The sequence below is a fragment of the Megascapheus bottae genome, chromosome 10 (assembly GCF_031878675.1).
Source record: "Megascapheus bottae isolate mThoBot1 chromosome 10, mThoBot2.hap1, whole genome shotgun sequence".
NCBI lineage: Eukaryota > Metazoa > Chordata > Mammalia > Rodentia > Geomyidae > Megascapheus > Megascapheus bottae.
Window position 1 is genome coordinate 34,470,857 of NC_143518.1, and position 27,623 is coordinate 34,498,479.

The window sequence follows — 27,623 nt, forward strand, 5'->3', positions numbered from 1 at the left end:
ATTCTGTATCTTCCTGTTAAATTTAATGCCCTGGGGTTGGGAGTTTGGCCTAGGGGTAGAGTGCTTTCTTAGGGTTCAATTCCATGGTACCACATACATAGAAAAAGCCAGAAATGGTGCTGTGGCTCAAGTGGTAGAGCTCTAGCCTTGAGAAAGCCCAAGGACAGTGCTCAGGCCCTGAGTTGAAGCCCCAGGACTGGCAAAAATAATAATAAATACCCTAATCAAATCTTTCCAAGTCTCAGTATCAGTGTTTCCTCCTGAACACTTACTTGTCCCTCATTCTAAAGGCAAAATTTAGGGTAGTTTACCTTGATGGAGGCTATCAGACTTCCTAGGGATCAGTCTAGCACAAAAAAGGCCAAGTAAGCATTACTCAAAGCCAAAGCTTTTGGCAGCTGGGACAGCTTCCATAAGACCTTCTGTTACTCTTCAACCCATAAACAAGTTTACCAACAACTCAGAGTGACAGGTGATTACTCTTACTCCTGAGTTTGCAACAACTATGAAAACAGTACTCCTATAAAGCGACTTAGGGTCCCACTAGCTTGGCCTATATGAATATAAAAGTAACAAGTTTCCTCATTGCAATTTGTTTGCTAGGATTTCAATAATACCTCATTTTTTCTTAATTATTTATTTTTTTTGCCAGTCCTGGGGCTTGAACTCAGGGTCTGACCACTAGGTTTTCTCAAAGCTAGAGCTCTACCACTTAAGCCATAGCACCATTGCTGGCCTTTTTTCCTTTTTTTTATGGGTCATGGGGCTTGAACAAGGCCGCGCACTATCCCTGAGTGCTTCAGCTCAAGGCTACCGCCCTACCCCTTAGCCTGGGCATTGTCCCTGAGCTCTTCAGCTGAAGGCTACCACCCTACACTTCAGCCAAGCCCCACTTCCCGTTTTCTAGAGGTTAAGTGGAAATAAGAATCTCAGGTCCTTTTGTGCCCAGGCTGGCTTTGAACCTTGATCCTCAGGTCTCAGCCTCCTGAGTAGCTAGGATTACAGGCGTGAGCCACCTTGCACAGCTTCGGCTTTTTCTATGTATGTGTTACTGAGGAATCGAACCAAAGGCTTCATGTACGCTAGGCAAGCACTCTACTCACTAGGCCAAATTCCCTGTCCCTCTATTCATCTTTATCCTCAAGTCATCTCTTAGCTGCTCATCATCCCTTAGCTGTCATGAGGCATACATGAGCCATCAGTGGGATTCTGAAGCCTATAATAACAAAAACTCTCAATGTTTAACTTCCCTTTTTTTTTCTATGGTTTGTGATTGATATTCAAATCTCTGGTTACTTATATTTAATCCTCTAAAATTTTTCTTATGGTCATTTGTGGGACAAAATTTTCCCCTGGGAAAGGCCATACTGACAAGTGTAAATGCCTGAAACCCAGAGGAGGGGGAGGAAATTGGTTACTCCTCAGCAGCCCTCCTCTTGGTTTCTCTAGACTTCAAAGAAAGCCAAGGATAAAATTAGTTTTTTAATTGAAGTTTTAGAAAAAGTTGGTACATGAACTTTAATTAGAAAACCTGACACCAAGAGGTTTATTTTTCCATTAAAAAAAAAAAGCCAAGAGTAATTTCTAGGTCTTCTTGAATCAAACTTATATGTCTTCTTTCCAAAGCCTCAGCTCTAAGTAACAACTCTTTATCTTGCTCTAGGTGGGAAGCATAATTCCCCTCCACCCCCATCTCCCTTCTTTCAGTTACACTGTGTGGGTGCTAAAGGCCTTGGGCTCTGACCAATGAACAGAATTGTCCTTTAAACCAGCAACCCACAGGCAGTGGCACCCAAGCCTTTCCCTCAGTCACTAGGGCAGCCACAGAGGTGGCATTGTTTCCACTGTCTTGGGAAGAAGAAACTAAAAGCTGACTCTCAGCACAAATCAGAGCCCAATATAAAGAGGGGGGAAAAAAGGGAGTTCCTAGGTCTACTGTAGGCTATAAGCTGTGGGCAGGAAAAGAGAATTTTTATAGCTACTCTTAGAAAGGGGGAAATTATACCTTTTCTACTCCAATTGTATGAGCTTCTCTGTCAAGCCCGAAGGGAATCTGCAAAAGAACTAAACTGGTCAGAAGACCTTTATTGGCAGGAGTGACAGAAAGATATGTCAGGGTAATAATTTGTAGGAAGACGATGATGAGAACTTCAAATCTTCACATGGCTGCCAGCCCTAGAGAGCACAACACAGTAAGAACCAGGACAGCTGCTCCAGTCTGGTAGAGTTGGGGAATCTTTAGGCCTTTTCCTAGGTCCCATGTCTGTAGAAAAAGGAAGAAAAAACATTGTCACTCCCACAACTCCTTTCTCAGAAAGGATTTTTTTACCTTTAAAATAGGTACCTCTATATGATTACAGAGAAGAGTATCTATCCTACTTTCGCCTTTCTCAAAACCCACAATAATGGCCCCTTTACTCATTTACCCTAAAGACAGAATGAAGTCCTATTGTGTGGTAGTGTTGGAATATTTTCTGAGACATCACAGATACCACATAAAGAAGCTTCTAGACTAAACTGAATAAACAACTTTTCAATGCTCTTAGCACTTGAAAGGGTAACCCAGGAAAATCAAGTTTAACCTGGACTACATAGCAAGATTCTGTTAAAAAAAAAAAAAATCTAGGGCCTGGAGTTTGGCCTAGTTGTAGAGTGCTTGCCTAGCATGCACGAAGACCCGGGTTCAATTCCTCGGTACCACATACATAGAAAAAAGCCAGAAGTGGTGCTGAGGCTCAAGTGGTAGAGCTCAAGCCTTGAGAAAGTCCAAGGACAGTGCTCGGGCTCTGAGCTCAAGCCCAGGACTGGCCAAAAAAAAAAAAAAATCTAAAAACACGGATCTAGTAGTAGGTCTTAGACTCAAGACCTGGGTGCTGTCCATTAGTTTTTTTGTTTGTTAGTGCTCTACCATTTTTTTTTTTAATGGGTTATGGGCCTTGAACTCCACCTAGGTGCTGTCCCTGAGTTCTTCAGCTCAAGGCTAGCACTCTACCCTTGAGCCAAGCCCCACTTTCCATTTTCTAGAGGTTAATTGGAGCTAAGAGTCTCAGGTCCTTTTGTGCCCAGGCTGGCTTTGAACCTTGATCCTCAGATCTCAGCCTCCTGAGTAGCTAGAATTATAGGCCTGGGCCATGGTGTCTGGTTTTCTGGCTTATTTTTGTTGAACCCTGTGGCTCAAGTGGCAGGGTGCTAGCCTTGAGCTGAAGAGCTCAGGGACAGTGCCCAGACCCATACATAGTTCAAGTCCCATGACCGACAAAAAAAAAAACAAAAAAAAAACCAAAACACTGGTGAAGAAAAAATGCCATGTTGGGTATTGGCAGGAGAGAGGAATCTATAGAATGCCCTATAATCCCTTTCTCTTTTACATTCATATTCTTCTTAATACCCATTAGAACTTCTAGTAAGGCAACTATAGAGGCCCCAAACTGCAGATTGTCACAGGAAGCTGTTAAAATCTGACCAACATCCAAAGCTAATATTTATTAGAAGAAGAAACAAAAGACTTAAGGGCTTCAGTAAAGCCATAAGGTTCCGCACATCTCTCAACAAGGAGAATATCATTAGCAGGAACCAGAGCAAAAAAGCTTTAGTCCTAAGATTTTGTAAACTGACTCTCTCCAAAATACCCCAAATTGAGACAAAAGCAAATACAAGGCAAGCTCCAGGCTTTTTAATTTTATTTTTTTAAGAGAGCTTTATTTTATAGAATAATAATGCCTTCCTTCTCCATTCCCTTCTCCCTTTCAGGAAAGTGAAAATTCCTTTTAAATCAAACTTACCACTGCTCATGGGAAGCACTAATAGATAAATTTAATGGGTCACTTGGTCTCACTTTGTTTTTCTTCAATTAAACTGTCTATTGGACCAGACCAAAATCCATAAAGTATTTGTCTCTAAAGCTCTGATGTGGAAGCTATGAAAGGTTAAATCAGGACAAAAGCCTCCATCTGACAGTTGGCTCAGGTTCAGAAGTAATGGGTAAGAGAAAAACAAAATTAATCATTTTCCTGGGGAAGGATGTAAAGTTATGGGCAATAAAGCTAGAAAATATGAAATATTAAAAAAAATCTGGAGGAGGGACTAACCTCTGACCCAGGGCAAGTTTGTTTGTGTTTTAATTCCTTCATAAAGAGAATAGATGCCAAGTGAGGTGGCTCATGTCTACAACTAGCTGCTTGGGAGGTGGATGGTTTGATTTCAGCTCAGAGATGGAAGATTAAAATTGGAGGCCAGCCAGGGGAAAAATTAAAAAAAGAAAATAAATTTTAAAAAATCCTGCAACATGGGGCCAGGAGTGTGGCCTAGCAGTAGAGTACTTGCCTAGCATGCACAAAGCCCTGGGTTCAATTCCTTAGTACCACATACATAGAAAAAGCTGCAAGTGGTGTGGTGGCTCAAATGGTAGAAAGCCAAGGACAGTGCCCAGGCCCTGAATTCAAGCCCTAGAACTAGCAAAAACAAAAACAAAAAAGAAGAAGAACAACAACAACAACAAAAACATGAGAAAGGGTATAAATGTGCGAGAAGTAATGCACCCAGTACCTGATGAATGTAACTGTAACTGTAACCCCTCTATGTACGACCCCAACAACAAAACAAAACAAAAATTCATTGTATTTCAACTGATAAAAAAAATACTGGGTATGCACTAGCTTTGCACCTCTCTCCCCTGCTGCATAAGTAGGAGGATAGTAGTAAGGCTAGCTTTGGCAAAAAGTGAGACACTGTTTTCAAAGAATGACTAAACTAACTGGATGCCAGTGGCTTACACCTATAATCTTAGCTACTCAAAAGCCTGAGATCTGAGAAGCATGGTTCAAAGCCAACCCAGGCAGAAAAGTCCATAAGACTCCTATCTCCAACTGAACACTAAAAAGCCAGACGTGGCACTATGGCTCAAGTGGTAAAGCACTAGCTTTAAACAAAAGTAGCAAGACGGGCACCAAAAATCAAAACAAAACAAGAAAGCTGGAGAGCAAGAGACTGAATTGATACCAAAGTTAATGTATGAACACAGATAATTTTCAATCTACTAATAGATTCCAAATCAAGATTAAAACCTAGGATATCCTTAGTATCTAGCTTCTATTAAAGTTTTGTCTTTCTTTCCAATTAGTCAATAAAAAATAGTTATACAATATGCTGTTAAGACAATGAATGTTAAAAAGAAAGACAAAAGTTTGGGGCAGGGAGTTTGACCTGGTGGTAGAGTGCCTGCCTAGCAAGCATGAAGACCGGGGTTTGATTCCTTGGTACCACATACATAGAAAAAAGCTAGAAATGGTGCTGTGGTTCAAGTGGTAGAGCTTTAGCCCTTGGTAGAGAAAGCCCAAGGACAGTGCTCAGGCCCTGAGCTCAAGCCCCAGGACTGGCCAAAAATAAAAAAGGACAAAAGATTTTTTTTTTTTGGTCAGTTGTGGGGTTTGAACTCTGGGCCTAGGCACTGTCTCTGAACTCTTCAGTTCAAGGCAAGTGCTCTACCACTTGAGCCACAGCGCCATTTCCTTAATATTGTTTTGTATCCAGTCAGACTTGTCACTCTGAGTTGATAGCAATGGTAGACTGAAAGCAGTAACTGTGTTTATTAGGATCATAATAGAATGACTAATGTTTAGGACACATAATAGTTATTAGTTCATATTTACCTAATAAATGTCTTCTATGCCTAATAAATGATTTGACTTCAGGAGTATCTTTTCCCAGTCCTAGGGCTTGAAATTGGGGCCTGCACACTGTCCTTAGGCTTTCTCAAAGCTAGAGCTCCAACACTTGAACCACAGCACCACTTCTGGCTTTTTGTGTGTATGTGGTACCAAGGAATGGAACCCAGGGTTTCATACATGCTAAACAAGCACTCTACCACTAGGCCATGCTCCCAGCTCCAAGGAGTATCTTTTAATAACACTGAAGCCTCTGCTTGGCTTATACCCATTAAGGAATAGGGGAGGGATCTTTCCCAAAGAACACCTAAAATCTTTCACAACTATCCTCAGAACACTAACGACTGAAGATATAATTAAGAGATACAACATAGGCTTAGCATACGAGACTCTGGGTTCAACACTCAGCACACACACACAAATACACACACACACACACAGAAGTAGACACACACACACACACACACACAGAAGTAGAAGACCTTTAAGCTCAACAATGGCTATCCCATTCTCTTCTTCCAGAAAATGTACAAATCTACATTTAACTTACCAAGTGTCGAATCCCATTCCACATGTGATATGTGAGAGGCAAGGCCAGCACAAACTTAGCTGTATAGATCAGTGTTGGCCCCAGACTCAGCGACTTCACAAACTCCAAACAAGTCTCAAAGTTCCAAGGGAGCACCAGTGATGATAAGCCAACAAGAGAGATCACTGAGGAGAAAAGCAAGTAACCTATCACGAATAGCCACCAGTTACAATAATACAAAGGGTAAAAGTGGGCTTCTAGGATAGCCGCTGGCACTTCTTACAATTCTAAACCATTTTTCTTTCATTATTTAGAGAATACAAGTTTTCATAATCATACCCACATAGATAAGACCCACATTATCTATATGGGGATATATATGGCTTGAACTCGGAGACTGGGTGAGAATAAGGTGATTCCACTTTTTTGGTCATGGGACTTGAACTCTGGGCCTGGGCACTATCCCAGAACTCTTCAACTCAAGGCTACCATCTCACCTCTGGGCTTGGACATTGTCCCTGAGCTCTTCAGCTCAAGGCTACCATCCTACCCCTTAAGCCACAGCCCTACTTCCAGTTTACTGGTGATTAATTGGAGATAAGAGTATCTCAGTCTTTGGTACCTGGTCTGGCTTTGAACCTAGATCCTCAGATCTCAGCCTCTTGAGTAGGTAGGAATACAGGCATGAGCCACTGAGTCTGACTTTTTGGGGCTTTAACTTAGGGACTGGGTGCTGTCCTGAACTCTTGTTCTAGGCTAGCATTCTACCACTTTGAGCCACAATGTGCTCACGTTCTCACGCTTGCACGTGCGCGCGTGCGTTCTCTCTCTCTCTCTCTCTCTCTCTCTGTCTTTTTCTTTCTTGATTGGTTATTTGGAGATAAGAGTCTCATGGGATCATGGATACTTTCCTGCTGGGGTTAGCTTTGAACTGCAATCCTCGAATTTCCTGAGTAGCTAGGATTACAGGTGTTGAGCCACTGTGCCCAGCTGATTACACTTTCAAAGGATTTTGTGTGAGAAGGATGGGAATAGAGCTAAATAAAACAAAGATTACAGCATCTGAAACCACCTTTATTTCATATGCCCTCCCCTTTGTTCATGTGCCAATCCTTTGGGATGGGTGCTGTCTGTGAGCTTTGTTGGCTCAAGGCTAGTGATCTGACACTTGAAACAAAGCTCCACTTCTACCTCATGGACTGTCCTGCCTCAGCTGGCTTCAGACTAGGATCCTCCAATATCAGCCTCTGGTGAAATACATTCCTACTATGAAGAGATATATATCAGATTTCAGAAATCTGATTACCTACCTGCATTCCATGCATTCTACCTGAAAAGGATACACTCATGCTTTCTCTCATACTATATAAATGAATAAACACTGCAGTCTGCAAACCAAGATTCTGTGAAATTAGTAAATTATTCTTTCAGAGTCTGGCAATTATAGGTAACAAAAAATGTGTGTTAAATAGAGGATCTTAGCTGGGTGCAGTGGCTCATGCCTGTAATCCTAGTTACTCAGGGGGCTGAGATCTGAGGATCAAAGTTCAAAGCCAGGCCAGGCACAAAAGGACCTGAGACTCTTATCTCCAATTAACCTCTAGAAAATGTGAAGTGGGGCTTGGCTCAAGGGTAAGGCAGTAGGTAGCCTTGAGCTGAAGAGCTCAGGGACAGCGCTCAGGCCTAGTTCAAGCCTCATGACCCACACACAAAAAAAGAGGATCTGGCCAGGCACAGTGGCTCATACCTGTAATTCTAGCTACTCAGGAGGCTGAGATCTGAGGATCAAGGTTCAAAGCCAGCCTGGGCACTGAAGTCCACGAACTCTTATTTCCAATTAACCACTAGAAAATTGGAAGTGGGGCTGAGGCTCAAGGGGTAGGGCATAGGCTTGAGTTGAAGAGCTCAAGGACAACACCCAGGCCCTGGGGTAGAGTGGTAGCCTTGAGCAGAAGAGTTCAGGGATAACACCCAGGCCCAGAGTTCAAGCCCCAGGACTCCCCCCACTCCCCTCGCCCCCCAAAAAAGAAATGCAATATAATGGGAATTCCTAAGCTTGAATTCAATTCAACAGCTTAGAAGGACTCATCATTCTGAGTTGCTGAGTTGTAAAGGAGTCACTAACAAGCCACAGAAACAGCTGTTCTTCAAAAAAAAAAATGCACATACATATATACCTATATATATATACATACACATACACACATTTATTTAAAAATATACTTACATACCTCCACTCATGGCTATACCAGTACCACGGTGGAAAACAGACATCACCATGGGAAGAGACCACCTGCAAAGAAGAAAAAATGTCAGTTTTACAAAGGAAAAGATGAGCTGGGCACAGTGGCTCACGCCTATAATCCTAAAGACTGGAGAGGGAGAGAAGAGGAGGTCAATGAGCTTAGGCAAAACTGATCATGAATGCATCTCAACTATAGTTAGGCATGGTGGCACACATCTGTCATCCTAGTTAAGTGGGGAAGTATAAATGGACAATATTGGTCCAGGCTGATCTGGGCAAAAATTAAAGAACCCGTCCCCAAAATAATAGAAGTAAAAGGGGCTGGGGAGCCTGGCTTAGATGATGGACTGCCTGACAAGTGTGAGGGCATGAGTTCAATCCCTAGTACCACAAGAAAAAAGAGAAGAGTCCACCTTCACAAAGGAAATATAATTCTGATTTTTTTTTTTTTTCTCAGTCGTGGAGCTTAGACTGGGCCTGGGCACTGCCCCTGAGCTCTTCAGCTCAAGGCTACTACTTTACCCCTTGGGCTACTGCTTTACCCCTTGAGTCACAGCACCACTTCTAGTTTTCTAGTGATTAATTGAAGATAAAGGTCTCTCAGTCTTTAGTGCCTGGGCTGGCTTTGAATTGAGATCTTCAGATCTCAGCCTCCTAAATAGCTACGATTACAGGAGTGAGCCATCATGCCTAGTTTGAATATTTCTGTTTTTAATTTGCCAGTCCTGGGGCTTGAACTCAGGGCCTGAGCACTGTCCTTGGGCTTTCTCTACCAAGGGTTACAGCTCTATCCCTTGAGTAACAGCACCACTTTCAGCTTTTTTTTTTTTCTATGTATGTAGTACCAAGGAATTGAACCTGGGTCTTTGTGCAAGCACTGTACACTAACCAAACTCGTGCCCCCCACCTTTTTTTGTGTGCTGGGGCTTGAACTCAGCACCTGTACCCTGTCACTTGAGCCACAGCTCTGCTTACAGCTATTTTATGTGTGTGTGTGTTTAACTAGAGACAGGAGTCTCATGAACTTTCCTACCAAGCTGGCTTTGAACCATGATTCTCAGATCTTAGCCTCTGGAGTAGCTAGGATTATAGGTGTGAGCTACCTACCAGTGCCCAGTCAAGGTTGTTTTTAAAAAGCAAAAACACCTTCACATTCCTTTATTTCCCTTTTTTACTTTGAAAATAATAATTGGACCTGGGGCATAGCTCAGTAGCTCAGTAGCAAAATTCTTGTCTAGCATCTATAAGGTCCTGGATTCAATCCCTTGGCGAGTAAGGGGGAAGGGGAGAAAACAAATTTACTTAAGAAGAAGTGGTCTCCCTTTTTACAAGACTACATAACTGTTAGAGCCTAGAAGAGGAAACGACTGCAACCGAAAACTCCTTTAAAAAAGAAAAACAAGCTGGGTGCTGGTGGCTCATGCCTGTAATACTACCTATCCAGGAGGCTGGGATCTGAGAGTTACAATTCAAAGCTAGTTTGGGCACAAAAGTCTGTGAGACTATTATTTCCAATTAACTACCAGAAAAGCATAAGTCGCACTGTGGCAAAGTGGTAGAGTGCTAGCCTTGAGTTGAAGAGCTCAGGGACAGTACCAGGCCCATAGTTTAAGCCCCACGACTAACAGAAAACACAAACAAAGGCCCCTCAAGCTGGGCACAGAGGCTAATGCCTATAATCCTAGCTACTTAGGAGGCTGAGATCTGAGGATCTATGTTCAAAGCCAGCCTGGGCACTAAAGAACAGGAGGGTCTTATCTCTAGTTAATCACTAGAAAATGGGAAGTGGGGCTGTGGCTCAAGGGTAGGGCGGTAGCCTTGAGCTGAAGAGCTCAGGGACAGCATCCAGCCCCATGAACCACAACAAAACAAAATACCCAAAAAGTCTCATGGACTTGCTTTGAACATCAACCCTGAGATCTCAGCTCCCTAAGAAACTAAGAAACTAGTCCTGGGGCTTGAACTCAGGGCCTGAGCACTGTCCTTGGGCTGTCTCAAGGCTAGAGCTTTACCATTTGAGCCACAGCACTACTTCCCGGCTTATGTATGTATGTATGTATGTATATGGTACCAAGGAATCAAATCTGGGTCTTCGTGTATGCTAGGCAACCACTCTACTACTAGGCCAAACTCTTGGCCCTCTACACACAATTTTTAATTCCTCGTTAAACATTAGGGTAAGGGACTAGCATTTTAAAAAAGGGGTTGGAGATTTAGCTCAGCGGAAAAGCCCTTGCCTGAAAAGTGCAAGGCCCTGAGTTCTGTGCCCGGCTCTGGGGAAAAAAAAAAAAAAAAAAAAATCAAGCCGGCATGGTGGCTCAGGCCTATAATCCTAGCTGCTCATGAGGCTGACATCTGAGGATCAAGCTTCAAAGCCAGCCCAGGCACAAAAGGACTTGAGACTCTTATCTCCAATTAACCTCTAGAAAATGGGAAGTGGGGGTTGGACTAAGGGTAGGGCAGTAGCCTTGAGCTGAATTAGAGACAGTGCCCAGGCCAAGTGCAAGCCCCATGATCCACAAAAAAAAAAAAAAAAAAAAAAAAAAGAAAGAATGAAAAGAAAAAGAAAAAAAAAATCAAGCAGGGTGGCTCATGCCTGTAATCCTAGCTACACAGGAGGTTGTGATCTCAGGATAGTAGTTCAAAGCTGCTGGGCATTACAAAGTCATGAGACTCTTATTTCCTAATCACTAGAAAATGGGATGTGGGGTTGTGGCTCAAAGGTAGGGCAGTAGTCTTGAGCTGAAGAGCTCAGGGACAGTACCCAGGCCCAGAGTTCAAGCCCCATTACCCACAAAAAAAAAAAAAAAAAAAAAATCAAAACTGGTTGTAATTCACTGATATAAAATATAACTAGGAGCTTGTATGATATGATATCCTTTAGCAAAAAAAAATTTTATCAGGAAATAAGCGATCCTCTTGAACAAAGAATATAACTTATTCATCTTTGTATTTCCAATTCTTCTTGTTGTTGTTGTGAGTCTTGGGGCTTGAACTCTGGTCCTGGGAATTGTCTCAGAGCTCTTAGTGCAAGGCTACCCTTCTACTCCTTGAGCCACAGCACTACTTCTGGATTTCTAGTGGTTAATTGGAGATAAGAGTCTCATAGACTTTAGTGCCCTGGGATGGCTTTGAACCACAAGCTTCAGATCTCAGCCTCCTGAGTAGCTAGGATTACAAGAATGAGCCACTTAGCCCGGCTACATTTCCAATTCTTAAAGAGTATCAAGCATAGAAGGAACCATGCCAAAAAAAAAAAAAAATTACTGACAGGAATTATATTACTTTTTGCTTTTTAAAAATAGAATATTAATTAAAGAAATGCTAGGGAGACAGAATAGGAGTAATTTAACAATACCATTGAGAAAGTAAGACACAGATGGCTAAAAACTATACCCAACAAAGCTGGGTACTGGTGGTTCACTCCTGTAATCCTAGCTACTTAGGAAGCTAAGTTCTGAAGATGGTAGTTCAAAGCCAGCCAGGGCAGGAAAAATCTATGAGGCCCTTATCTCTAATTAATCACCTAAAAGCCAAAAGTGGAGCTGTGGCTAAAGTGCTAAACTTGAGCATAAAAGTTCAAGGTTGCTGGGCTCATGCCTGGTGGCTCATGCCTCTAATCATATTTACTAAGGAGGCTGAGATGTGGAGATCATGGTTAAAAGCCAGTCCAGGCAAGAAAGCAGAGAGACGCCTGGCCCTAAACTGACAAGAAGCAAAAACAAAAAAACCTCAAGGACAGCACCTAGGACTTTCATCTACCCTCCACCACCCCCCCTCCAAAAGAAAGAAAGAAAGAAAGAAAACCACAGTAAGAAAAAAGTATATCCAGGGCCGGGAGTTTGGCCTAGTGGTTAAAGTGCTTGCCTAGCATGCACAAAGACCCGGGTTCGATTCCTCGGTACCACATACATAGAAAAAAAGCTAGAACAGAGATTTGCAATAGAGCAAAATCTTGATACATAAGGACATATAATGTGAAGCTAATTGAAAGGACCTCCAGGATACTGAAACAAAAGCCATATAATGAATGATTGTTGTCCTTAATGTACTATGTTGTCTCTCATCTCCTTTGCTGTCCCTTGGTTATCTCATATTGGTATAGTATCTCACTTTGTTATCTGATATATTGAATTTATTTGTATTTGGATATTTGAAATTTGATAGGGAAGGGGGGAAAACCAAGATGGGTGGGAGGTGTGGGGGGGGAGGGAAACGGGTACCAAGACATGTGAAAGGGTATCAATGTATGTGAATTAATGCACCTTCTATCTGGCAAATATCATGTAACCCTTTTATTTATTTATTTTTTATTATTATTTTTTTTTTGCCAGTCCTGGGCTTGAGCTCAGGGCCTGAGCACTGTCCTTGGACTTTCTCAAGGCCAGAGCTCTACCACTTGAGCCTCAGCACCACTTCCGGCTTTTTTTTCTATATATGTGGTACCAAGGAATCGAACCCGGGTCTTCATGCATGCTAGGCAAGCACTTTAACCACTAGGCCAAACTCCTGGCCTCATGTAACCCTTTTACTAATTACAATAAAAAAAAAATTAAAAAAAAAGAAAAAAAGCTAGAAGTGGTGCTGAGGCTCAAGTGGTAGAGTTCTAGCCTTGAGAAAAGTCCAAGGACAGTGCTCAGGCCCTGAGCTCAAGCCCAGGACAGGCAAAAAAAAAAAAAAAAAAGTATATCCAACAATGCTCAACTTCATTAAACACTTACTTTCTATACCTCTTTAATAGAAAACATAACTTTAATCAGATATGTCATGCTGGAAAGAACCCTGTGTTTCTTATTGTTTCTTTTGTTTTCTATCAAGTAGATTTGGAGTGCTATAACTAAAATAAAAAAGTAAGATAGTAAAAGACCTGCCTTTACTGTCTCTATTTACCTCTACTATGCCCTATTCTGGGGGAAAAGGTCAAGGCTTTAAATATAGACGGAGAATAATTTTGAAAGTTCTCTCTCATTATAATCCTCCCTAAATAATTTACCACTTTTAAAAAAAAGTTTCACCATAAAGTACTAAGGACTGAGATCTCTTCTTAGCAGCCTCTTTTTTAGTACAATGTCCAATTTCTACCATCAGAATTATTCCTGGAATCTAGGTTGGAAAAAACCCGAAGGACTATGGTATTTGTGGAGGTGGCTAAAAAATGGCTAGCCTCTCTGGCAGGAAACCAGTAAAGAGGGTAGCAGAGCTCAAGATGATTTGCTGGGTTAGCTTTAAAAAAAAAAAAAAAAAAAAATCTTTAGGGACTTTTCTTAGAAGATAGCCACAAAGCAAGCTAGTATTTAATTGTGATGACATGTGATAAACAGAGATTATGTATGTATATTAATATACATATAGTATGGTAGAGGAATAAATTTATGCGAACATATAGATATATGCACTCAAAAAATCAGAAAGCAATTAAATAAGTAAACAGAGCTGGGCACTGGCTCATGCCTATAATCCTAGCTACACAGGAGACTGAGACTTAAGAATCACAGTTAGAAACCAGCACACGCAGCAAATTACACTGGGATTAGAGCTGTGGCTCAAAGTGCTAGTCTTGCACAAAAGGGCTCAAGAGCAGGATCTAGGCCCAGAATTCAACCTCCATGACCAGCCAAAAAAAAGGGGGGTGGGTGTGGAGGAAAAGCAAACTGAACAGACAATTCTCAGAAAAATACAACTAATAGACAATGAAAATATGTTCAACATCCTCAGCTATAAGAAAATATAAAGCAAAACTACAGTAAACATTCCATCTCATTCCACTCAAATAGCAATCATTTAAAAAAAGAGGGAAAAAAAACAACGATGAGAGGCTGGGAGTTTGGCCTAGTGGTAGAGTGCTTGCCTAGCATGCATGAAGACCTGGGTTTGATTCCTCGGTACCACATACATAGAAAAAAGCTGGAAGCGGTGCTGTGGCTCAAGTGGTAGAGCTCTAGCCTTGAGAAAGTCCAAGGACAGCACTCAGACCCTGAGCTGAAGCCCAGGACTGGCAAAAACAAAAACAAAAAACAACAATGAATGCTGAAATGCTGAAGATGATATGGAGAAAAAGGAGTCCTCATACACTGTTGGTAGGAATATAAATGATCACAACTATTAAGAAATCAGTATAAAAGTTGCTTTTTTTGGTGTGCCCATCCTGGGTTATTAACTTAGGACCTGAGAGCTATCCTTGGGAATTTTTGTTCAAGGCTAATGCTCTACCACTTGAACTACAGCTCCACTTCCAGCTAATTGGTGATAAGAGTCACATGGACTTTCTAGTCCAGGCTGGCTTTGAATAATGATCCTCAGACCTCAGCCTCCTGAGTAGCTTAGAGCCTTAAGCCATCAGCACTTAGCAGTATGAAATTACAAATATACATCTGTTTTTTTGCCAGTCCTGGGGACTGGACACCAGAGCCTGAGTACTGTTCTTGGGCTTTTCTCAAGGCTAGAGCTCTACCACTTGAGCCACATCACCACATCCAGCTTTTTCTATGTATGTGGTACCAAGGAATTGAAACTGGGTCTTTATGCATGCTAGGCAAGCACTCTACCACTAGGCCAAACTCCTGGCCCCAAATATACCTACCTTTTGTCCTGATAGAGCAAGCACTACTAGGCAAGAATCCAAAGGAGTATAAATCAGTACACAAGAAATAAATTGCATACCCATGTTTACTTCAGTGCTATTCACTACAGCCGAACTGCAGAAATAAGCTAAGGTGCCAAAAAACAGGTGAAGGGACAGAGAAAATATGATATGTACATACCATGGAATACTACATAGCCATAGGAAGAATGAAACTATGTCATCTGCAGGAAAATGGATGGATACTATGTTGGGCAAGATAAGTCAGGCTTAGAAAACCAATTATCAATTTTTCCCCATTTGTAAAAGCTAGATATAAAAGACATAGGTATTTGTGAACATATGCATAGTATACACACATACACACATACACATACCTATACACACAGACACATCTAATACATATACACACAGAGAACGTAATTCTAACTACAGCACTGTTGCAGGGGTAGGGAATGCCCAGCCAGTGGGTAGGCCATAATAAGGCTCTGAAAATTATTTGGTATATGACAAGAAAGACACAATGCTTCTCATATGCTTCTTGTTGGCTTCCCAAGGCCCTCTGCCTGTACCAATGTGTATGTCCCAATGTTATAAGCATCTAAGTGGGGGAGAAAAGGAGAGAATGAAGGAAGGGGTATTATTGACTAAGAAGCCTTGTACTCATAATTTGACACATGGAATTTTAACAACTCTGTACAACTACTTAAAAAGTATCTAAAAGCCAGGCTCCAGTGGCTCATGCCTATAATCCTAGCTATTTAGGATACTCAAATCTAGGGACTATAGTTTGAAGCCAGCTCTGGCAGAAAAGTCCCTGTGAGACTCTTATCTTCAATTAATCACACAAAAAACTGAAGTGCGGTGATGCGATGAGCTTGGGGACAGGGCCTAAGCCCTGAACTAAAGTCCCACAACTGGCAAAAAAATTAAAGTATCTAAACAGTCCTTGGCAGGAAAAAGATTGACCAAAGTGAATAATTTCCTAATATACTGCAACTTTATATGAAGAAAGACTCTCAGTGAGGGGGCCAGGAGTTTGGCCTTGTGTTTAAAGTGCTTGCCTAGCATGCATGAAGACCCGGGTTCGATTCCTCGGTACCACATACATAGAAAAAAGCTGGAAGTGGTGCTGAGGCTCAAGTGGTAGAGCTCTAGCCTTGAGAAAGTCCAAGGACAGTGCTCAGGGCCTGAGCTCAAGCCCAGGACTGGCAAAAAAAAAAAAAGAATCTCAATGAGTTGTGCCTGGTTCATGCTTGTAATTAATCTTAGCCATTCAGGAGGCTGAGATCTGAGGATCATGATCCTGATTCAAAGCCAGCCCGGGCACTAAAGAACAAACATGAGACTCATCTTCAATTAATCACTAGAAAACCAATTAATCACTAGAAAACAGGAAGTGGGGCTATGGCTCCAGAGGTAGGGTAGTAGCTTTGAGCTACCACCCTGGGACGGGACACAGGCCCAGAGTTCAAGCCCCATGACCCACAAAAAAAAAACCCAAAAATCAAAAACAAAGAAACTCAATGAAAGCTGCCAGTCATTAAGGGAGGTGAGAGGTGCAAGGAAAGAGAAAAGGTAATTCTGATTAAAATATATGTACAGGGCTGAGAGAGTGACCTAGTGGTAGAGTGCTTGCCTAACATGCATGAAGCCCTGGATTGAATCCCCAGTATTACACATACACAGAAAAAGCCAGAAGTAGTGCTGTGGCTGAAGTGATAGAGTGCTAGCCTTGAGAAAGCCCAAGGACAGTTCCCAGGCCTTGAGTTCAAGTCCTAGGACTGGTAAAACAAAACAAACAAAAAATAAAATATATGTACATTTGAAATACCATGGTGAAATCCTTGGTACAATTAACATACAGTAGAAAACTAAAACACAAGAACTCTAACAAGAGTTTGTTGGGTGCTATGCTTTGCGAGTTGGCTCACACCTGTAATCCTAGCTACTCAGGAGGCTGAGATCTGAGGATCATGGTTCAAAGCCAGCCTGGGTAAAAGTGTGTAAGCTCTTATCTCCAATTAGAAAACCAGAAGTGATACTGTGGCTCAAGTGGTAAAGTGCTAGCCTTGAACTGAAGAGCTCAGGGACAGAGATTAAGTCCAGAGTTCAAGTCCCACAACCAACAAAAAAAGAAGTTTGTTGGGGAAGGGTATGACAAGGGAGAAAATGAATGAGGAAAATATGGTGCAAATAGTATATTTGTAAGTAGTAAAATGGCTGGAATTTTTTAACAAAGAGGGATAAAGGAAAATGATGGTTCAATTCAGACACATTGTTTCCAAGTATGGAAATAATACAATGAACCCCGCCCCCCCAGGCACACACTAATGTACTTAAAAAAAAAAAAAAAAGACCACACATGAGTAATGAGGCATTGCTTTTGATTCTTTCTGAAATAATTCAGATATATCAACAGGTTGGGAACTAGCACTTTTCCTTTAAGTATTATACAAATTTGAAATTGTTCCAGAGCTTTTTTCTTTAGTTAACAGGAATTACATTTTGACTTATCAAACTTTCCTAAATGATAGTTTCTTAAATACCTAGTAAAACTAAGAGTAGCATTTAGTGACTATTATATAAGCAACCGAAAATAAGATTAAAAAAAAATTTTTTTCTACCCTGTTATCTAATAGTTGTATATCAGTGAAGTAAATTATTTCCCTCTATTTGAAGAAAATAATAGGGAGACTAAGGACCAATCTGCAAAACTTTCACCTATTCCCACCATATTCTTAGCTCCAGAACTCTTACCTGTAGATAGTGATATGGGGAGACAGAGGACGGTTTAAAATTGTGTTCTTATTCCAGAATCGTTCCATTTCTTCTTTGGCTGTTGTTCCCATAGGAACAGCACTAAAACAAAATCAAGAGGTATTAAAATAAGCTGTGGGGGCGGGGGGGAAGGTGTAAGCCTAGGGCCAGGAGTTTGGCCTAGTGGTAGAGTGCTTGCCTAGCATGCACGAAGACCCAGGTTCAATTCCTTGGTCCCACATACATCGAAAAAAGCCAGAAATGGTGCTGGGGCTCAATTGGTAGCGTTGTAGCCTTGAGAAAGCCCAAGGACAGGCCCTGAGCTCATGGCCCAGGACTGGCAAATTAAAAAAAAAAAAGCCTGTTTTACTATTTTACAAAACAAACTATTTAGGGCATTTTTGGGGGCCATTTCTGGGACTTGAGCACTGTCCCCAAGCCTCTTTGTATTCAAGGACAGTGGTCTACCACTTGAGCTACAGAGACAGTTCTGCCTTCTTCTGAGTAGTTTCCTGGATATAAAAGAGTCTCAGGGGGCCAGGAATTTAGCCTAGTGGTAGAGTACTTGCCTAGCATGCATGAAGACCCAGGTTTGATTCCTTAGTAACCACATATATAGAAAAATCTGGAAATGGTGTTGTGGCTCAAGGGGTAGAACTCTAGCCTTGAGAAAGCCCAAGGATAGTGCCAGGAGTTTGGCCTAGTAGTAGAGTGCTTGCCTAGGATGCACAAAGACCCGGGTTCAATTCCTCAGTATCACATACATATTAAAAAAAAAAAGCTGGAAGTGGTGTGAAGGCTCAAGTGGTAGAGCTCTAGCTTTGAGAAAGTCCAAGGACAGTGCTCAGGCCCTGAGTTCAAACCCAGGACTGGCAAGAAAAAAAACAAAACAAAACACAAAGGCAGAACTCTATAGAGGTGTGGCTCAAATGACACAGTGTCAGAGGAGAGAACAAGCAAGCTAAGTCAGTACGAAGCTCTGAGTTCAAACTCCAGTAGTGAGGGGGGAGGGAGAAAGTAAAAAAAAAGAAAGAAAGGCTAAGATTCATGTCAAGATCAAAAGATGGTACAGAAATATGACAGCTAAGTATGTTTGTCTAATTAGGTCCCTGAATGGGAAAAAGAAAATTGTATTTCTATAAAGCTCATTGTTTAGAACAGAATTGTATATTTAGTGTTCATAAACATTAACCTTCCTAAATTTGCTAATTATGTCTTCATAACTGTACTGTTATAAAAGAAAATATAAGAATATGTTAACAACTGATATATCTGGCTAAAAGGCTAACTGTACTAAACATAGTGGCAAATATCTGTGATCCCAGTACTTTAGATTCTCAGTCAGAACCATTTGAACTTAGGAACCTAAGATCAGCCTATGCAACATAAAGCCTCTTACAAAAGAAAAGCAAAAAGTAAAGATTTAATTTTTTGTACAATTTAATTAATTGTACTATTATTTCACCTTAATGTGTTATTTCCAAAATAAAAATTGAAAGAAAAAAAAAAGAAATAACACAGGGTAATTGTTGTTAAAATCAACAGACTACAAATAAATATTTGCCAGTTCAAAGCCAGCCTGGGCACAAAAGTCTGTGAGACTCCTATCTCCAATTAACCCCTCGAAAACTGTAAGTAGCACTGTGGCTCAAGGGATAGTTGGGTAGCCTTGAGCTGAAGAGCACAGGGACAATACCCAGGCCCAGAGTTCAAGCCCCATGACCAACAAAAAAAACCCCCTCAGTAATCATCATCATCATCATCATCATCATCATCATCATCATCATCATCATAATATTTAAAGACTAAATATCCTGGCTGGGCACAGGTGGCTCACCCTTGAAATCCTAGCTCAGAAAGCTTATAACTGAGGATCATGGTTTGAAGCCAGTCAAGACAGAAAAGTTAGTGAGACTCCTATCTTCACTTAAGCAAAAAGACAAACTGGAGGTCTAAATCAAGTGGTAGAATGCCAGCCTGAGTTTTGAAAGTCAAATGAGAGCACAAGGTCCCAAATTCAAGGGCCAATACAGGCACAAAAAGACTGGACTGGAGGTATGGCTCAAGCAGTAAAGCTCCAGCTGTGAACAAGAGAAAAAAAGACTATATAAAATATAACTAAGAGCATTAGATAGCAAAGAAGGAATCAAGAAGATGGAACAAATCAGTGAATATGGCAATAAAGGAAAATTTCTTTAGAAAGACTGAAGAAATATCCTTTCTTCTACTTTTAGAGCTAAGAACTAGGAAGGTAGTTCAGTGGCAAAGCAAAAACCTCTTAGTTTTAGTTCTATTTCTAACACTATGAAAGCAAGGAAAGAAGCCAGCTGCTGGCTTACACCTGTAATCCTAAGTACTCTGGAGGTTGAGATCTGAGGATCAAAGTTTGAAGACAGTATAGGCAAGAAACTCCATGAGACCTTTTTTTTTGGGGGGGGGGGTCAGTTGTGGGACTTGAACTCTGGGTCTGGGTGTTGTCGCTGAGCTCTTCAGCTCAAGGCTACTGACCTATCCCTTGAGCCACAGCCTCACTTCTGGTTTTCTAGTTAATTGGAGATAAGAGTCTCACAGACTTTAGTGCCCGGGCTAGCTTTGAACCTTGATTCTGAGATCTCAGCTCCTGAGTAGCTAGGATTACAAGTGTGAGTCACCCCGTCTGGCTTCCATGAGAACCCAATTCCAATTAGCCACCAGAAAAACACAGCGGTGCTGTGGCTCAAAGTAGTAGAGTGCTAACCTTGAGCAAAAGAGCTCAGGGTCTGAGTTCTAGCCCTACCACCTATAAAGAAAAAAAAAAGGAAAAAGAAAAAAATGAAAGAAACAAAAGGAAAGAAGAAAAAAATGAAAATCAGAAAGACAGGGTTGGGAATGTGGCTTAGTGGTAGACTGCTTACCTAGTGCGCATGAAGCCCTGGGTTGGATTCCTTAGTATTAGTATCACATGAACAGAAAATGGCAGATGTTGCACTGTGGCACAAGTGGCAGAGTGCTAGCCTTCAGCAAAAGAAGATCAGGGACACTGCTCAAGCCCTGAATTCAAGGCCCAGGAATGACATAAAGAAAAACTAGAAACACAGTGTCTACAATTATTAACCTTTTGGCCAAGTGTCAATTACTACATGCTTTCTCAAATATTCTTCAAATCTCAATCTACTGCTTTTCTTTGAAGGAGAAAAAGTGATGATAATATTATTAATAGATATAGAAACTTACTTTCTGATATAGAGTTGAGGATTAATGTAGGCTCGGAGGCAACGACGACCAGCATGTCTGCAACATAAGAGAATCTAGAATCAACACACATTTAGAGATCAACATGAGTATATCAACTTTTCTATTTCTGTACCGTATTAGCCTTAGGGTAGAGTGCTATATACAAAATAAGATGAGTTATGAGACTGTAACTCAGTGGTAGAACATGAGCTTAGCATACGTGGAGCAGAGTTCAAACTTAGCACCTAAACAAATAAATTATAGTACAGTGGCTCATGTCTGTAATCCTAGCTACTCAGGAGGCTAAGATCTGAGGATCAAGGTTCAAAGCCAACTCAGGCACTAAAGTCTGAGAGACTCATGCAAATGATTTTCTTTAGCAACATTGGGATTTTAATTCTAATATTTGCAATTTCTAGTCATCCATTCTACTACTCGAGCCATGTTTCCAGCCCTTTTCATCTGATTATTTTGAATAGGATCTTATAGTCCAGGGGAAGGCCTGGACTGCAGTCTTTCTATTGACAAGGGCATGATACCACAGGAAGCTATTGGGTAAAAAGGTATCTGGTAAAATTTTGCCTGAGATGGTCTGAAATCAAATCCTACTGACCTTTGCTTCCTAAGTAGCTAGGACTCCAGGTGGATCACGGGGAAGTTCTGGGAGCAAAAATTAAAAACGGTTTGACCTAGTGGTACAGTGCTTACCTAGCATGCACGAAGACCCTGGTTCGATTCCTCACCATCACATACACAGAAAAAATCAGAAGTGTGCCAGGCGTGGTAGCTCATGCCTGTAATCCTAGCTACTCAGGAGGCTGAGATCTGAGGATCATGGTTCAAAGCCAGCCTGGGCACTAAAGTCTGTGAGACTCTTATCTCCAATTAACCACTAGAAAACTGGAAGTGGAACTATAGCTCAAGGGGTAGAGAGGTAGCCTTGAGCTGAAGAGCTCAGGGAAAGCACCCAGGCCCAGAGTCCAAGCCCCAGGAGTGACCAAAAAAAAGAAGAAGAAGAAGAAGAAGAAGAAGAAGGAGGAGGAGGAGGAGGAGGAGGAGGAGGAGGAGGAGGAGGAGGAGGAAGAAGAAGAAGAAGAAGAAGAAGAAGAAGAAGAAGAAGAAGAGCCAGAGAAGTACTGTATAGCTCAAGTGGTAGAGTGCTAGCCTTGAGAAAAACCCAAGCACAGTGTTCAGGCCGAGTTCAAGCCCTAAGCCTGGCAAAAAAATAATAATTAAATATCGACACAGCAAGCTTATTGTGTCTCTATTCATGTGCAAGGCACTATGAGGATATAAAGATTTCTTAAGATCCAACAATCTTCTAAGAGTTCCTGATGTCCCTCAGACCACTGATAATAGAAGCACAAACATTTCAAGAGCCTCATGCTTTACAGCAATATACTGGAAAGGACCACAACTTGAAGAGAAAACTCCTTCTCAGTTCTTCCCTCTCCCCAGCTTTGAAGGCAAGAGGTGAATACACACATTGTATACCCAAGGCTCTCAGAAAGAAGTGGGAACAAATCTCTTTAAATCAAATGAATTGTCTCTGAAGTTGCAGGGCATGCATTCCTTACACGAGACTAGACCCTGTTACTCGGCTATCCAGTAAGAGTTTGCAGATGTGGGTTGGAATCTATGGCGAGTCCTGTCTAGTGCTATTGTTCCCCAAATACCAGTGTAAGCTTTCACAAGGCTCTTATAGAAATGAATTACACCAAACTCTAAAATCTCATTTTAAATATGACGAAAGTAATTATCTATACTTGCCTTTAATGTGCAACCATCAAAACAACAAAAAGACTCATTTTCTACATAGGAATAGAGCTTAAAATGTTATAGCTAGAAAATAAGAGTTTGTTTTATTTTTTTGGTAGGTCACGGGGCTTGAACTCTGGTCCTGGGCATTGTCCCTGAACTCTTCAGCTCAAGGCTACTGCCCTACCTGTTAAGCCACAGTGACACTTCCAGTTTTCTGGTGACTAACTAGAGATAAGAACCTCACGGATAGGCCAGGAGTTTAGCCTAGTGGCAGAGTGCTTGCCTAGCATGCACGAAGATCAGGGTTCAATTCCCTGGTACCACATACATAGAAAAAAAGCCACAAGCAGTGCTGAGGCTCAAGTGGTAGAGCTCTAGCCTTGAGAAAGTCCAAGGAGAGTGCTCAGTCCCTGAGCTCAAACCCAGGACTGGCAAAAAAAAAAAAAAAAAAGAATCTCATGGACTTTAGTGCCTGGGTTGTCTTTGAACCATGATCCTCAGATCTCAGCTTCCTGAGTAGCTAAGATGTGAGGATAGCAGTTCAGTGCTGAGGCTCAAGTGGTAGAGCTCTAGCCTTGAGAAAGTCCAAGGAGAGTGCTCAGTCCCTGAGCTCAAACCCAGGACTGGCAAAAAAAAAAAAAAGAATCTCATGGACTTTAGTGCCTGGGTTGTCTTTGAACCATGATCCTCAGATCTCAGCCTCCTGAGTAGCTAAGATGTGAGGATAGCAGTTCAAAGCCATCCAGGGCAGAAAAAGTCCTCATGAGACTCTTTATCTCCAATTAATCACCAGATAACCGAAGTGGCAATGTGGCTCAAAGTGGTAGAGCTCCAGCACTGCACAAAAAGAGCTCAAGAACAGCACTCAGGTCCTGAGTTCAGGCCCCACAACTGACCCCCTCCCCCAAAAAAAATCCTCAGCTTTGACTTTGAAACATTGATTCTGAAATGTCTGTTTCGAACCAATATGATCATTTGAAGCTAAATGTCAACTCATCCAAATGCCCCTAACATGTACCAAAATATGACATGTCAAATAATTCAAAAGCATTCAAAATATATAATCATATAAAATAAAGGAAGCCTCTCTTGAAAGACCTGGCTTGGTCTATCTTTGAGAATATATGTAAAAAGATAGAAGGCAAAGCAAAAATGAAGAATTAAGGGGCCGGGAGTTTGGCCTAGTGGTAGAGTGCTTGCCTAGCATGCACGAAGACCCGGGTTCGATTCCTCGGTACTACATACATAGAAAAAAAAAAAAAAAGCCAGAAGTGGTGCTGAGGCTCAAGTGGTAGAGCTCTGGCCTTGAGAAAGTCCAAGGACAGTGCTCAGGCCCTGAGCTCAAGCCCAGGCCTGGCCAAAAAAAAAAAAAAAAAAAAAAAATGAAGAATTAAGATAACTCTGATCTGAACTCCAAGAAGAATCATTCTGTCAAAAAGAAAAACTAAACAAAGTCTATTTTTATACTGTTTGACTGAAATGGAAAGAGAAATGAGAAGGTATTTGGGGAAATCAGACATTGAAATCTCAACAGCAATGAAGCAAACTTTCCATAACAAATAGTTTCCAAAAATAGGGCTAGCACAAACCTGTATTGGGGAGTTGGGATATAGTTCAAGTAACTGATGGAGCACAAGGCCCAGAGTTCAAACCCTGGTACAGCACAAAGAAAAACAAAAAGGCTTTTCAGTGATTCAAGCCTATCATCTCATATCTGAAGACACTAATTCAAATCTAGCTATGACAGAAAATATATTCCATCTCCAATGAACCAGCAAAAATGTCAGAATGGAGGTGTGAGAGCCAGGTGTAAGGGAAAAATGCTGTGATCTTGCTCCAGGCCCTGAGTACAAGCCCCAGTACCGGCACACACATTAAAATAAAATTAAATTAAAAATTATATATATATATATATATATATTTTTTTTTCCCAGTCCTGGGGCTTGAACTCAGGGTTTGGACACTTGTCTCTGAGCCTCTCTGTACTCAAGGCTAGTGCTCTACCACTTGTGTCAAAGAACACTTTCAGCTTTTTCAGAGTAGGTTTTAGGGATAAAGAGTCTCAAAGAGGAAATGGTGCTGTGGCTCAAGGGATAGGGCAGTAGCCTAGAGCTGAAGAGCTCAGGACAACACCCAAGCCCATAGTTCAAGTCCCACAACTGACCAAAAAAAAAGTCTCAAAGACTTCCCTGCAACCAAGCAAGGTAGCTCATGCCTGTAATCCTAGCTACTCAGGAGGCTTTGATTTGAGGACTGAGTTTCAAAGTCAGCGCCAGCACTAAAGTCCAGGAGAAAACCAGAAGTAGCACTATGATATAAGGGATAGGGCAGTAGCCTTGAGCTGAAGAGCTCAGAGATAGCACCCAAGCCCAGAGTTCAAGTCCTACAAGCAACAAAATAAATACATGAAAATAAAAAAAGACTTTCCTGCCTCAGCTCTCAGCCCCCTGAGTAGCTAGGACTACGATGTGAGCCACCAGCACCAAACTAAAAATATTGAAAGAAAAAAAAAAAGAGGGGCTGGGTGTTTGGCCTAGCGGTAGAGTGTTTGTCTAGCATGCAGGAAGACCTGGGTTCAATTCCTCAGTACACAGTACACAGAAAAAAAGCTGAAAGTGGTGCTATGGCTCAAGTGGCAGACCACTAGCCTTGGGAAAAAAAAGGCCCAAGCATGGTGCTTAGGCCTTGAGTTCAAGCCCCAGGACTAGCAAAAAACAGAACAAAAGGGCTGGGAGTTTGGCCTAGTGGTAGAGTGCTTGCCTAGCATGCACGAAGACCCGGGTTCAATTCCTCAGTACCACATACATAGAAAAAGCCAGAAATGGTGCAGTGGCTCAGGGTAGAATACTAGCCTTGAGGAAAGCCCAAGGACAGTGCTCAGGCCCTGAGCTCAAGCCCAGGACTGGCAAAAAAAGCAAAACAAAACAAAACAAAAAAAATGTAACTTCAATACTGCTTAAACAGCCCCCAAAAGAAATGTGTAAAATATAAATAACATGACTGAAATAAAAAGTAAACAATTAGCCTGGGAATGTGGCTTAGTGGTAGAATGCTTGCCTAACACGCATGAAGCCCTGGGTTCAATTTCTCAGTACCACATAAACAGAATAAGCCAGAAGTGGTGCTGCGGCTCAAGTGGTAGGTAGAGTGCTAGCCTTAAGCAAAAGAAGCTCAGGAGCAGTACCCAGGATCCGAGTTCAAGCCAAAGGACTAGCCAAAAAAAAAAAGGAAGCATAAACATTGGAATGAAAATACAGGCTTCCTGTATTTTATTATCTTATTATCAATCTTGTTATCAATCAATATCCTAACAGCAAATATGAATTCAACCTCCAGTACTGGCAAAAGAAAGAATATCAATGCTAGGATCTGTGCCAGAAGTATTTAAAGGCACTTAGTCCCTAGGACTAGAAGGGCAGTGAATTACAAAAGCAGAACTAGACAGTACTGAATAAAAGAAAAGTGCAAGTGAGCACTGGGGGCTCGAGCTAGCTATTCAGGAGGCTCAGATCTGAGGAATATGGGCAGGAAAGTCTGTAAGACTGCTATCTCTAATTAATTACTGAGAAGGCCAGAAATGGAGCTGTGGCTCAAAGTAGTACAGTATTAACTTTGAACAGGGCCAGTACAAAACTGTATTGGAGGCATGGGGCGTGGCAAGGCCCTGGGTTCAAACCCTTAGCACAGCAAAAAGAAAAAAAAGCAGCGTTAGGAGCCTAGACGGTCCCCACTCTCCCGCCGCGGGGCAGAAGTTCTTGGAAAAGATGGAAGGCAAAGCGCAACCCTCGACCCGGGCCCAACCCCTACATAAGATCTCAGAATTGTAGACGCCAAGGTCAGCTGACCTCGAAGAATTCATTTTAGGGACTCGGCTGTGGGACTAAAAGGAAAAAAAAAAGCAATTTTGGGGCGAAGCATTAGAAGGGGAGTAGAAAGGGAGACCGCCGCGCGCCTGCTCCCAAGGTCCGGTACGGAGTTGGGAGTTAGGGCCCTGGCAGCCCCGCCGAGTCTCATAGCAACGGCCGGGAGTGGGGGATGGGAGACGGGCCAGGGGTCCCCAGATCCCAGGGCGGCGGCCCTCCACACCCACGGGTCCCTTCCTTTCCCATGCACAGCGCAAGCCGCGGCTAACATGTGAGGGGACAGTTGGGAGATCCCGAGCGTCACTGACACGGCGTCCCAGCCCCGCAGTAAAGTCACCTCAGCAAGAGCGCAGCCATCTTGGAGTCCGGCCTGGACGGAAGTGACGTCACGCGCCCGACCCCGCCCCTCCCGCAAGGAGGCGGTGGCGGCGGCGCGAGAGGGGCGGGGCTGTCACGTGATCGCAGGCGCTCTTCGAAAAAAGACTCCGGAGTGGCTCGGCTCAGCGTGTGGCTTGGGTTGATTTTTGGGGTGTTTTTCCTCCTCGGTGGATCTTATCTCCCGCTCGCTCTTCACTCAGGTTTACACATCATTTTTGCCCGGAGTAGAGTAGAAGCGCCGCCGGCTTCAACGTTTGTAGTCCAGGGATGGGGATGTGGCTCAGTAGTGGTGCTTGCCTGGCATGCCTGAAGTCCTCAGTACCGCCTGAACAGACGTGGCGCTGTGGCTCAAGTGGTAGAGTGCCAGCCTTGAGCAGAAGCAGCTCAGGAACAGTGCCTAGGCCTGGAGTTCAAGCCCAAGGACTGGCCAAAAAAAAAAAAAAAAAGCACACTCCACATGTTGCATTTCTTATAGCTCCACCGAGTGATGGATTTGCCCAGATCCTTCATGGAGGCCTTCCCACAGTTTTACTGCCTAAGAAGATCCAGCTTGGCTTGGCTGACTGAAACACCCTAGGGAAAGATAACTTTAGATTTCCTCTGCTTCTAAGGTGAAGCTTCCAGCCAGAAA

General features: G+C 42.3%; 1 protein-coding gene across 1 annotated transcript; it reads right to left on the reverse strand.

Moving 5' to 3' along the window:
• Nucleotides 1-2,098: 2,098 nt before the first annotated feature.
• On the reverse strand, nucleotides 2,099-27,033 carry Sdhc (succinate dehydrogenase complex subunit C). Its single transcript, XM_090340614.1, has 6 exons — nucleotides 26,952-27,033; nucleotides 20,991-21,047; nucleotides 17,778-17,879; nucleotides 8,424-8,485; nucleotides 6,214-6,377; nucleotides 2,099-2,263 (listed from the first exon to the last, which is right to left on the reverse strand). Exons 1-6 carry the CDS (start codon nucleotides 26,969-26,971, stop codon nucleotides 2,159-2,161), a joined length of 510 nt encoding a protein of 169 aa, XP_090196740.1. The 5' UTR covers nucleotides 26,972-27,033; the 3' UTR covers nucleotides 2,099-2,158.
• Between the last annotated feature and the right edge of the window lie 590 nt (nucleotides 27,034-27,623).

Bases quoted from the DNA above. Each gene is read 5' to 3' on its own strand.
- Sdhc (XM_090340614.1), bottom strand. From the start codon at position 26,971: ATGGCTGCGCTCTTGCTGAG. The intron at 21,048-26,951 runs GTGACTTTACTG...CTTATGTTGCAG, and splicing joins ATGGCTGCGCTCTTGCTGAG to ACATGCTGGTCGTCGTTGCC. The intron at 8,486-17,777 runs GTAAGAGTTCTG...TCTTCTTTGCAG, and splicing joins CCCCATATCACTATCTACAG to GTGGTCTCTTCCCATGGTGA.